The sequence below is a fragment of the Hemiscyllium ocellatum genome, chromosome 8 (assembly GCF_020745735.1).
Source record: "Hemiscyllium ocellatum isolate sHemOce1 chromosome 8, sHemOce1.pat.X.cur, whole genome shotgun sequence".
Lineage (NCBI taxonomy): Eukaryota > Metazoa > Chordata > Chondrichthyes > Orectolobiformes > Hemiscylliidae > Hemiscyllium > Hemiscyllium ocellatum.
Window position 1 is genome coordinate 57,969,111 of NC_083408.1, and position 13,892 is coordinate 57,983,002.

At 38.0% G+C, this 13,892-nt stretch overlaps 1 protein-coding gene across 3 annotated transcripts in view; it reads left to right on the forward strand.

Moving 5' to 3' along the window:
• The window catches only part of slc25a21 (solute carrier family 25 member 21), a 525,641-nt gene that overhangs the window by 327,472 nt on the left and 184,277 nt on the right, over positions 1–13,892 (forward strand). The window contains exon 1 of one of the 3 annotated variants that reach the window (XM_060829078.1): positions 10,709–10,773. The exons of the other annotated variants lie outside the window; for them this stretch is intronic. Within the exon in view, the coding sequence (XP_060685061.1) occupies positions 10,743–10,773 (31 nt within the window). The 5' untranslated portion in view covers positions 10,709–10,742. Of the gene's footprint in view, positions 1–10,708; positions 10,774–13,892 lie in introns of those variants that run through there. 3 annotated transcript variants of the gene reach the window in all.

The window sequence follows — 13,892 nt, forward strand, 5'->3', positions numbered from 1 at the left end:
GAAAAAAATCCCTCTCCAAGCACTTTGTTGTGTGGACTGAGAAATTCTGAAAGGAATTGCTTCTCCAATCATAGATTGCTCCTCTCTTCAGTATGCTACTTGATATATGGGAGGCAAAAGCCTGTAATGGAGAAGTTGAGCACTGGCAGTGAGTAAGGCTGAGCTAAGTATAAGTCAACGAATACTCAAAAGAGGCTTGAGTATTGGGCTGAAGCACTAGAATCTGCCTGTGAAGCAAGAAGTGAGTGGCTGCAAAGAAGTGGAGTGGGCTCAGGCGGGAAATACAAGTAAAGGAGATATGGGAGAAGCTAGTGGCTACAGAAGAGGATAAGATGAAGGGTTCAAAAGGAGAGTGGGGAAGAGGCCATTGGCTGCAAAGGAATATATGGGAGGGAGGGAGATTGCCAAGGGGAACCTGCCAAAAGAAAAAATACTTAGCTGTATGGAAGTGAGGAAGATCTGAAATCACAGGTAATGAATCCCTTGCAAATTAAATCTGCTTTTTATGAAAATTTCGGTTATTGGAAATATTATGCTTTTGATACAAACATACCTGTTGTCCTGTAGCAATTTAGAAAATTGAGCTTTCCTGTGTTGACGCCTTTAAGTTGAATGGAAGATAATTATTGATGATATTGAATTCTGCTTCTTGGAGTCCATATATTCCATCCATTACTCCATCCATTACAATACACTAAATATAAAAGATAATGTTACTATGTGACTACAACTCACCTAATGAAGTAATTAATGAGAATAAATTAATCCTGAATATTAAAAATATAGCTCACGAATATCAAGAGTCCTTGAGAAATCTCGAGAACAGCTTTCGATAAAAGTTATTTGGATCCCTAGTCTTACTCATTTCCTGAGATCTTTCATATCCCTAATGTTCCCAGTGTTGCATCTTATACCAATTTATAGATTTTCCTTATCCGTTCATCTAGAATATACAGTGTACAAGCCAATAAGCTATTCTAGTTGCGACAACAATGTGTGGTGTGATGAAATGTGTATGGTTTATATTAAAATATTTCTCAGAATGTGAATTTTAAAGCAATGGTATATACAATTGGTTACTTTACTGAGGGGGGTTTAAAAATAAACTAGGTCAGACAGTTTGTCTCAAATGGTGAACATATCCAATATGTGTCAGACAGCAGGGATCCTTTAGAGTGTAACAGATGATTGCTTTTACTGTGCTGATTTATGACAATGAGTGGTAATCATTAAGGTTCATTAGCTTGCTTTCATTTTGCATTAATGGCTACAAGAAGTTGATATTGCCTTCCTTCTGTTTCCTCCTTCCTTTGCCTTGGTATTCCTTTGAGTCACATAGTCACACAGCATGGAAACAGACCCTTCAGTGCAACTCGCCCATGCTGACCATCTAGTCCCATTTGCCTGCATTTGGCCCATGTACCTGTTGTAATGTTGTAATTGTACTCATCACTACCACGTTCTCTTACACCTCTTTCTGTATATGCACCACCTTCCATGTGGAAAAATTGTCCCACAGGTCCCTTTAAAATCTTTCTGCTCTCATCTTAAACCTGTGCCCTCTAGTTTTTGGACTCCTTACCCTGCGGAAAAGGCTTTGGCTATTCACCTTATCTATGCCCCTCATGATTTTATAAACCTCTCTAAGGTCACCCTTTAACTGCCTATGCTACAGGGAAACAAGTCCCAGCCTACTGCTCATAAAGACTGTTGCTGTTGTTGTACCCTCAGACATAGTCATCTGTGTACAGAGCTTGTGTTCCCAACGCAAAAAATAGTGTTCCACCCCCCATTAAAAATGGTTATTATGACCTTGCGCCCACAATTAGTTGCAGCAACATGGAATAGGAGGTGAGAACTTTGCAATCATAATCCTCTCACATAAGTTTTAAAAGAATATTTTTATTCTTCTGTAATTAAACTTGAATATGGTGCAAGTTACACATTAATACAAAGCAGCAAACGACTTGTTACCTCATTATTGCAAACTCTGGTGGTCTCTTAGAATATATGAAACAACCATTCAATTTTCAATTAATTACTATTATTTTGATGTTGTAATCTCTTAAAATGATAATGCTGGATATATATATTAGACTAAATATTTTTCTTTATATTAAGCTCAGTCACTCTTAAAACTGACAATAAAATCTTTCTGCAAGTAGCATTATTACTGCAATTTACTTGTGCTTTGAGTTATTGACCCCTTCTTTCACTGCCAAGAAACAAGGAAGACAGACACATTGATACAACAATTTGAACATACGTAGTTCACCACATCATTAAAACTGTTCTTTCCAATCACTCTGGTGAGGAAGATTGGAAAACCAACGAGTCAAGACACAATTCTGCACTCTTTCAAGGACAGATCTAGTAGCCCACTGCAAGTCACATGTGAGTTGCCATCAGCCACTTGTACAAAAAGAGCAGAAAGGGATAAATATTAAAACTTTGACCACAAATATGTTTAAAACAGCTCATATCAGTAATGTATCCCTCCACAAATTGTTATAAACACTTCCCCCATAAGAATCCCATTATTAGATTCCTGCTGTTAGAAATGCGAGGATCTGAAGTGACTTAGCACTGGCAACTGATAACTCTACCTCTTGGAGCAAATTTTGGAGTTATATTAACGGTATGTTTATTAACAAAAGCATGACTTTAGTTTGATTAGTATAAAAACAGTATTCAACAAGTTTTGTTTCATGTTTTTCCTAAAAATGTTTATTGCGTTTTTGAGATGTTCCTCTTTTAATTGTCTTTGTTGTTTCATAACATCTGTAGATATATTCAGTTATACAAATACATTAATTGTCTGATTTGCTAAGTAACAGGTAGTTCCTATGTAATGCGATGGTTGTGTTCATGTGCAACTCTGCAATATAGAAGAGTCACGCTTTAGAAACAGTATTTAAAGTGTTGGCAATGTAATCACATTACAGCCAATGCACGTTTTAGAAGTCCAAGCTTTAGAAACAGTATCCCCAATTTGTCAATCGTGTTACTGTGAATTTGTGTTAGAAAACACACATAATAGCAGAATGACTGGTGAGTTCTAGCAAATTAGAAGATTGTTACTGGGCAACCATTGATACACACATTATTTTAAAAAAGATGTGCAAAGAATCACATCAATTGTCTCTGCATAACTTTTAGATATGCAGTAACATCTGGCATACAGCAGTGAATTTTGACCATTCACCATGACAAGTTGGAGTGGGGTATTTACCTTCATATATAATGAGTAGCTTGATTTAAGTCTGTTTAATAGTCTCCATTCAACACTTGTCCATGCTAAAACCATGCACCTTTGAATGTGTACTTTTAAATAAAAATAAAAATTTAAATGATGGATTTTACGAATATTACAAAAATTGAAACCCTTTTGATTTGGATCATATTTCAGTTAACACTATCAGAGTATGATTTTTTTGTGATGCACTGTTATCATCTCATCCCTTCAGAAATATTGTTTTAAACTCTGCTGTACAAAATCAGACATTTGATATACTTCTGGGATGACATTTTAAAGCAAGTTTGCATTCAGAATCTCAGGTTAACATCTTTTTTGAGATTAAGACTGCTGGAACTCCATAAACTTCACTCTGCACTACACTGTGTTGAAACAACGAGCCATTAGATCACTGGGACATGCTTACACTTGCTTTATCAATTCAGCATTCAATCTTTAGAGCTGCAGGAGAGCTTCTTTAGTGCAGAATCAAAAACATGTTGGCTCAGATCTTCCTGCATTTGGATTGTGAAAATTGGATGCATGACCTAAGGCATGCATTGGGACCATGCTGAAATCCAAACATGCTGACCTCCAAGGGAATACCTTGGGAAATTTGATCTTATGATGTGCAATTCTCCAACTTTCTAGGACCCTCCTTAAAAATTTCCATTCCTGAGTCAGAGTGACAAACTTTTGGGTTCTTAGCCAAATAGCTATCTGAAAACAGTTAAATAGAAAAATCCAAATCTGATGCTTGGGTAACTTTACAATTGGCCTGCAAATCATTCACACTGACACTCTGACTTTACCTCAACTTCCCTGTGCCCCCACCTAGCCCAAGCTGACTAGTCCCTAACCTGACAATCCCTCCTGACCTGACCTGACACAAATAGCTCCTTCACCTGACCTGATGTGAATTTCCTCTACCACCCAATGACCCTTTTTCAACCCAACCTGCCTCCCCCATCAAGTCATATTGACTAGCTACTAGCGTCTCCTTACTCCACAAACACACTCTGACCTGTCAACCACACCTGCCACCATTAAGCCACCTGCTTTCCTTACCTACTTACCACCCTACTCACCTACCCATTTTCCAAACTATTACCTCACCCACCTAACATCTTGCCCACATTGCATCCTACCCTGTGAACTCACTCACTTACTCAATCATTCAATCATCCCATTTACCGTTCACTCACAATTAAAATGGACATTTAAACTAACATTGCAACAAGTTCTAGAGATATAGAGTAATAGAGATGTACAGCATGGAAACAGACCCTTTGGTCCAACACATCTATACAGACTAGATATCCTAAATTAACCTAGTCCCATTTGCCAGCACTTGGCCCATATTCCTCCAAATCCTTCCTATTCAGATACCCATCCAAAGATCTTTTAAATGTTGTATCAGCCTCCACCACTTCGTGTGGCAGCTCATTCTATACACTCACCACCCTCTAAAATTTGTCCTTTATCTCCCTTTTAAATCTTTTCCTTCTCAACTTAAACCTAGCTCTGGACTTCCCCACCCCAGGAAAAAGATCTTGTCTTTTTATCCTATCCATGCCCCTCATGATTTTGTAATCCTCGAAAAGGTCACACCTCCCCCATGTCAGGCACTCCGGGGAAAACAGCCCCAGCCGATTCAGCCTCTCCCTATAGCTCAATTCCTCCAACCCTGGCAACCTCCTTGTAAATCTTTTCTGACCCACTTCAAGTTTCACAGCATCCTTCCTATAGGAGGGATACCAGAATTGCTCCTGTACTCAATGCTCTGACCAATAAGGGAAAGCCATACCAAATGCCTTCTTCACTATGCTATCTACCTGAGATTGAACCTGCACTCCAAGGTTTCTAAAAACTGTCTAAGAAGCAGCGCTGGGAAAGCTTGTGACTTCAAATAAACCTGTTGGACTATAACCTGGTGTCATGTGACATCTGACTTAAAAAATAGTTGGCTTGGCTTGTCTTCCAATGCTACTTTACTATAATGGAATTTTCCGTTGGACTATCAATCTAATTTTTGAAGAAGTTGAATCGGAAGACTCATCCAGAAATGTAAAGCAGACTCAGCTGCAAACCATGCAGCCCAATGCTAGTCAGACAGTGATTGTCACTTTGCAAAAGATCTGGGTCAATACTTTAGAATTTCTTTATTGTTAATGCAGTGATTTTAAAAAACATTTAAACCTGGATCAAGAAAAGGTCATTCAGGTTTTAAAGACTTTCCACCATTGATCATTTCCAAAGTTATTTCCATCCCTTCTTTAACCATCATTTTCAAGTATAATTAACTAAAATTTAATGTCTAAATGTAATTCATATCGCACAGAGTTAACAAAATTGAGTTATAAAAACTGGGACTGTTAATGGAATAAACAAATAAAAGGATGGAACAACTGATCAGTTCAGTGACCAGTCTTTACCTTCCATCCCCACTGCCCTCACTTTTAAATCTTAACACTGTATCCTACAAGAAGTCATTGAGAATGATGACAATACTGACAGACTGGAGTGGAAGGTTTAGAGAAGTCAAGTTGCCAGTGGTACAAGGATGAAATCCAAGGCAGGGAAGGCCTTCTTCCTCACTTCTTACAAGCAGTCTTATTCCACCTGGTCAGAGACTATGCAACTCTGCATGTTGTATACTTCCAAGTAGAATTATCACAGAATAAATTGTTGTCATAATTCAACTCCTTCCTTAGTTTGGAAATATAGAAGTTACTATGGACAGAGCTGATGGTTGAAAATGTCTTTGCATGAGGTGGAATGTGAGCAGTGGAGTTACACAGTGGGGAACTGAGGAAGTCAATAAACAGACCATAAGCAAATGAATAGTAGGGTCGAGGATTGTCAACATGAACATGAATGAATAGTTTTTGGTGATGAAGGGCTTATGCTCGAAACGTCGAATTCTCTATTCCTGAGATGCTGCCTGGCCTGCTGTGCTTTGACCAGCAACACATTTTCAGCTGTGATCTCCAGCATCTGCAGACCTCATTTTTTACCTGAATAGTTTTTGGCACAAGTGAAATAAATAACTTCAGTTTTACTCATTTTTAGTGCATGACAGTTATGGAATAAACTTCACCAATGTCAGATAGGCAAACTGACAACAAAGAAATGATTATTGAATTGAGTTAATATTGAAAAACTTTAAAGAAATTGCTGTATTCCCTCAGATACAGTTAGTGTAGCAATAGAACAACAAATAAATGAGAACATGTAAACACATAAGTGAGGTGGTGCTGAGGATGGAACCTTCACATATATTGAAGTTTATCATGTACAGGTAGGAATAGAGTCAATGAGTTTGAAAGTTCCTTATTCTGTTGGGATAGGTAAGTATGGAACCAAATCAGCATTGCACAGTTGGTCTTTGAGGAGGAACGGTGGAGCAGGATGTAACATATGTGGAGATGCCGGTGTTGGGCTGGGATGGACAAGATCAGATGTCACATGACACCAGGTTATAGTCCAACAGATTTATTTGAATTCACAAGCTTTCAGAATGCTGTTCCTTCATCAGGTGAAGTCTTCACGAAGCTTGTGATTTCAAATAAATCTGTTGGACTTTTGCCTGAGATAGTGTAATGTGGCACGGTTCAAGAGGATAGTACCCATGATACACCAAGTCACAGTCAAAGAGGATGGTACTAGTAACTCTGATTTAGGAAGGTAAATATGAACTGTGGGTAGCAAATGCAGTTAAGTGAGTGAAGATGATTGGAAAGGGAAAAGTAGGGTCAATGGTTGATCTTGAAAAGAAACAGAATAATACCTGTGCAAAAGGTATCATTTCTGATGTCACTAGCAGGTAATGTGCCTGAACAAATCCCCACCCTCTGCAGTCTTATTATGCCTCAGTTATTTCAAGGTGGGCTGCCCATTATCTACCCTCTATTCATAGAATAATAATGGAGGCTAGTAACAACCTGCAAAGTCACTACCCATTCTGTCTGATTTTTCATTCCCTTGACTCCTCCCTTGGGGTTGGAGGGTGGGGGGTGGGGCGGGGCGGGGGGGGGGGGGATGGGGGCGGTGGCAGGATGGTGAGTTGTATAATTTCACCCAAAGATAATGACATGAAACATTCTTGATGTTTCTCGTGCCACAGGTGTTGGCAAATGTGCTGGATATTTTCAAACTTTCCTGCTTTGTTTTGGATTCCCAAAGTCCATGGCATGCTGCAATTGTTGCAACTGGTGATGCAACCCTGGGATTTGAACAGAAGAGCTGGGGTTTGGAAAGATACAATGGACCTCAGAATTTCCTTCAACCTGTAGGAGATATTGTAGTACTTCTTTTGTATCCCATTTTGTAACTTCTTATGTACACAAGATTATTGAGTTTGAGAGAGAAATTACTTGTAATGTAAAAGAAGTTTAGCCAGGTGGAGTAGAGTGTGATGGATGGATCTTGTTGAACTCTACTGCTGAAGGAAACTCTTGACCTATAGAGCGTCAAGGTGTGGGGATGTTGAGATACTGAGTTGATGTAAAAATGCAACCATTGGAGCAGAGATTCTGAAATAGTTAAATTGGTAGTAAATGAGCAGAAGATTCATCAAATCAGGGAGACTGAGTTGGAGTGCAGGAGTGAATAGATTTCAAATAAGAGGATAGAAGGAACCAGAGGGAACACAGAATCTTCCAGAGTAGTACTATTTGGATAAGTTGGTAAGAATAAGTACTCCAAAAATGACTATCAGTTAGAGAATTGGTTATGTAGCTGAACAGCATCACTCCACATCAAGCATGGAGCAATGCAAGTAGGCAAGCTTGTATGAACTACCACAACCAGTACATATTTTGAAACTTCTGTTAGTTGTCATTCTGCATCATACTCTAAACATCTAGTCACCTGAGCTAAATGACTCCCATATATTAGGGAGGAGATAAAAGTGTGTCTGGAGGAAGGCAGGTAACCCATGTGGAAAAATATAAATGTTTTAATTTTTGTATAAAATTTATTTAAACAAACCAGCTGCTTCAACTTGACATGAACTGCTTATACCATTTTGACACCATAATAAATATTAAATTCTCTTTGAATTTTTTCTAGGACTTTTCCCCTACATTTCTGTGGTTTACTGCTTCATGTGTTTCAGTGTATGACAGGGACAGAAAGCAAGTTTACATTTCTTATTTTCTGACAAAACTTCCATGATCTGATCCAACACTGATCCAGCACTGATCCAAAAGTTAAACATCTAAAGTTCTTAATTTACAGACAGCATATGTGTTTCTGTCCAATAAATCGTATTCGGTCAGAGTGCTGCCGGCTGAATGTCCATAGTTCTATGACTCTGTTTTATTCCCATGCACACAGTACCAGTGCAGTTGAATGTCTGCAGCATGGTGACATTTCATGAACAGAAGCTGAATAAATTTATAGATTGCACAACGGAGTTCCTAACTTCAGGCAAAATGTTGACGACTGATAGCCTTTCATGGAAAGTCTCCACTGGGGAAATGAAAAATGCTTGCCACATATGTGAGAGAGTTTGAAAGTCGAGTATTGGAAGAAAAACATTAATCTCTTTTGTAACTATCCCCTGGGGTGAAGGGGGGAGGAAAGTAGGTTCTCTTTGTGATCAAGTTGCCACCAAGATAACATGCTTGGCAGTGGGAGATTGGAACGAAGCTGATTCTTTCTGGCAGACTTTATATTTGGATATATGAGTTAGGTAAGTCTTAAAGCTTCAGGGTGCTGTTGATTATTGACTAGGCAGCCTAGTTCATTGACAGAACCTAGAGAGCTAGGATTTTTCACACTTGGCTTTAAATAATCTTGCAAGTCAATGCCTTAGCAGGTAGGGTGGTCCTAGCTAGAGATTTAGTAGCATCCTGTACTGCTATGCTGTCCTGATTTTAACAGGTCAATGTTTGGAAATATCTCTCTACACACACAGCCCTAACACCCAGTCTAACCCTAAATTCACTCAGTCTAGGGTATTATTGCTTGAGGAGAGAGCTTGCACTTCATATGAAGCAAAACTTGTACATGTAGATATTTTAGTTTCATGTGAAAGCTCTAAACTTTGGTGATGGATTTACCAACACATCAAACAACTGGACAATCAAAATATAAAATATGTTTGAGACAGTTCTGATGTAAGTGAGCACGTTAAAAATTAAGGCTAACGTGAGATATATTGTTGAAAAAAAACTTAGAAAATATATTTGCAGTTCTTGCTTTGCTTTCAAAAAGTACAATCTCAATCGCACATAATTCCTATTCATATATCGGCAAGGAATTAAAAAATCTAGTAGCATTTCTGAAGTAAGCACTGAATGTTTTGAAAACACATTTGAGAGTGAAGCATATGTGTGGGAACATTTTGATGAAACATATTGCCTTAAAACTTTAGAAATGCTTTCCTGTTTAAATACAAAATAACCCATGTTCTTTAGTTATGCCCTGAGGAAGTATCAAACTAAGATTGTAAGCGGTTTGAATTTTCCTCTCTCAATATATGTGGACTTGGAGGGGCTAAGGGTGTGTGGTCATTGTCCATGCCCATCCAGCACTTTTTCACTTTTTTCAGTTGAAAGGTACAACTAAAACTACACCGTGAGCAATTTGTTTAATTTCTGGACACTAGATAATTTTGGATTTACTGAAAACTATTTTTAGATTTCTTAACCTGTTCTAAAAATGTGGCCCAAAATTCAAATCCTGGAAGGTCAGATATTGATTCAGTCCTTAAATTACCCTCCATGTTGCATGAACTGTCATTTTCAGAAAATATGGTGTCAATATTTTGTGTGCCCTGATTTCTTCTCCAAATTTTACACATAATGTACAAGTTATAGGCTCAGAAATTCTCCATCATTTTCATTACAATTACAGCAGATAACATTGTTTTGGCAGCAAAAGTGTACTACTTGGCCATTCAAACTATTTAGTTGCTAAGTTCTAGGTATGCTTCTTCTAGGGGCTATAGTTAGCGAGTCCAAATGGAACTGCAGCTCTCCCTATCCTGTCTCTATACTGATATTCTAGTCCGGGTTAATTCGAAAGAAAACTAGAAGGCAGAATAGTTACCAGGGCCATCTGAAAAAGAAAAACGGCAATTTTATGAGCCTGAATAACATGTGTTTCTCTAACAATTTCTCTAGCTGAGAATAGCATCAGCATCCAAACCAGGTTGTTTCTGAGGACGTACACAACCAGAAATGTTATTAAAAAGTAAAATACTGCAGATGCTGGAGTCCTGCAATATAAAGAAAGAATGTGCTGCAGAACCTCAGCACATCAGGCAGCACTGGTGGAGAGGGAAACATAGTTCAAGTTTCACGTCCAATGACTGTCAATCTAGATTCAAAACTTTAACTCTCTTTCTCTCTCAACAGATGCTGCCCAACTGACTTAGTTTCTCCAGTGCATTCTGATTTTAATTCACAAATTTTGATTTGTGCTTCTCCTCCAATGTATACGCATGGTTCTGGCTTCTCTTGAAAAGGTTAACATTCTTTATGGACCTGCTATTACTATGGAAAAGGACTGGAACAGCGCATCAAAAGGTAAAGGAAAGTGAGGCTGCATTTAAGAAGTATGGATCTCACAGCTATTACTAATATCTCTGAACCACGGAGTAACAGCCAACAGAATTCACATAAGACCTTAATGTGGGGATGTGCATAGGAATTCCATTTCACCAAAGAGGATATTAGTAAGCCGTGTTACGTCTTACATGAAGATGGAAAACTACAATCATCTTCCCGCACTGTTCTCCTTCCTAATGCACATGATGACCGCAATTAGTTTTCACAGCACAGGTAAATTTCAATTAAGCACAAAACATTTCTTTACCAACCTCTGTATAATTCTGTCATTTCTGTGGCAGATGACCATGGAATTCATCACTTTTGATATTAAAATGACAGTGAGATAGGACCACCATTTTGAATGATGGTGAACTTTGGATATTCTGGACAAAGTCCAGAATGCAATTAATGGTAGCCATGTTGCCTAGTGAGGTCTTAAAGAGACTTCTATGAATATCTTCAGCAGGAATTGGTTCTTTACTTTGAATTAACAAAATTAAACATCACAAAATACAAAGGATTCTACAGATCAATATGAGATATGCTGGATGTTGTCACTCTTCCCTACTTTAAAATGTGTCCCTTTCTTACCTGCCCAGGGGACAAAAAAATAAATCAATACATGGTTTATAAGTCTACCTGCTGTTTCTATGAGCAATAAATCCAGTCAGAATGCAGAAACAGCAATAGCACAGAGCCCATGCCCAAATGCTGTGTTTTCAGATATTATGGCACACAAAGTAGGATATTTCATATGGCCAAAGAAATTGCATGAAACTATTTAAATTAATTTTCATATTCTTATCAATGACTGATCCGTGAGTTTCCTGTTCAGTGTTAAACCAACAGATTGAAGTTGTTTTATCTCTCTCATTCTATATGTCACCAAAAAAATCAATTTCCGAGAAAAGCTATGTAAAAGTGCACTGCTTGATGACTCACAAAGATTAACATCATATACATTAATTGATCATCCTGCACAAAAGGTGTTGATGAAAAAGAATCCATAGCCTGGACTTTCCTCATTGTTGAAGTACGTGCCATAATTGGATCTCTGGACTGGGTTGAACACTTTGAACACAAACTTTGGGTTGAAGCAGTTGTGATTTCAAATAAAGACAAATGCTGCAGATGCTGGAAATATGTATCAAGCACAGAAAATGCTGGTGAAACTCAGCAGATATGATAGCATCTGTGGAGAGAGGAACCTTTTGAGTTTGATATGACACTTCTTTACAACCATTCCAAAGAAGAGTCATGTTGAACTTGAAATATCATCTCTGTTTCTCTCTCCATGAATGCTACTAGCAATACTGGTGATTCTCCAGCAATTTCCGTGTTTGTTCCATCTGATCCCATTGGGAAGTGTAACAATGTTGGAAGAGATATCTTTGCAGCAGTTCAACTATGGTTGCTTAAAGGTGATGGCAAACTCGTAAATTAAATTCAGCAGCCTGGAAAAAATTATTTTCATCAAAACAAAATTGGAAAATTATTGAAGTTATGGACATGTATAGCATAAAACAACTCATTTGCAATTATATTTTGGTACAGTAGTCTAATAGTTCATGAATAGAAGTCTACTACATTATAAAATTTAGGAACTAGTCAATTCTAGTGAAACGAATCAAATTTATTCCACTACCAAAAAAAATACAGTCTTCTTGTAGTCCAAAAATGTGTAAGTTAGGTAGATTGCCCATAGTGTCTGGGGATGTACAAGCTAGGTGGATTAGCCATGGGAAATGCAGAGTTACAGGGATGGGGTGAGTCTGGATGGCATGCTCTTCGGAGGATTGGTGTTCACTCTAATGGCATGCTTCCACAATGTAGGGATTTTATGATCAAACTCGCTATTACATTTTGTTTGCATTCCTCTTGCGCACTTGTTACAGCTCCTCTATACGTTATGTCATCTTACCAGTAAATGTGAGGGGGCAAGCTATGTTTGCAAGTTGCCAATTGGAAATGCCATTGGAATGCAATTCTACATTATTTGCAAATATTATAGAATCATACCTCACACATTAATATTTTTTTGATGAGCATTTATTCTAAGTCTTAGATTTTGCAGAATCTTAAATCAAGCCTATACATTTACATTTACTAAATAGTGGTTTTAGTTCACTTTCTGAAGCTTTTGTTTTACATACTCCAAGATACATTTCATGTTTGATATCTGAACGACTTAATGTTGTTTCAAGATCAATCACCAGTTGTCGTAGAGACAACCAACAAATAAACAACCTGCAGACCATTTCAATTTGCTTCTGTTGACAAAACAATTTGTATTGGTGTAGCGTCCTTAATGTTGGTAAAGATCCCAAACTTCACATTAATATTATTAACCAACTTGACACCGAGTCTCAGAAAAAGATAACAGGGCAGAAGACAAAAAGCTCAGTCAAAGAGGTAGTTTCTGAAGAGAGAGAGAAAAATGTGGAGTGTATTAGTAAGGAATTTCAAAAGTTATGGTCCTAGGCAGCTGATGGTACAAGAGCCAATGTTAGAACTAATAAAATTGGAGGTACACAAGATGCTAGATTTGCAGGAATGCAAATACCACAAAGAACTGTAAGGCAGGAGGAGATCACAGAAAAAGGATTGGTGAAACCATATGGGAACTTGAAAATAGGAACTTTTAAATTTGAAGCATTGTTGGACTGGAGCCAATGTGGGTCAGTGAGTATGAATGATGGATGAGCAGGAGTTGGTCTGACAAAAATATAGCAGTAGAAGTTTTGATTAGCTTTGTTTCTGTCAAGTGGAAAATGGGAGTCCAGTCATAAAAGATTACAGTAGACAGATTTAGACATAACAAAGGCATGGATGAGAGTTTCAGAGCTGAGGATAGGACAAGGTTGGATGATTTTATGGAAGTGAAAGTAGATATGCTTAGTAATGGAGTTTGAATGAATGAAATTTGTGTATATCATTGTGGGATCAAAGGTCTAGTTAAATCACAACTATTGCTGGAGAGATTATAGAGTCATAGAGATGTACAGCATGGAAACAGACCCTTCGGTCCAACCCATCCATGCCGACCAGATATCCCAACCCAATCTAGTCCCACCTGCCAGCACCCGGCCCATATT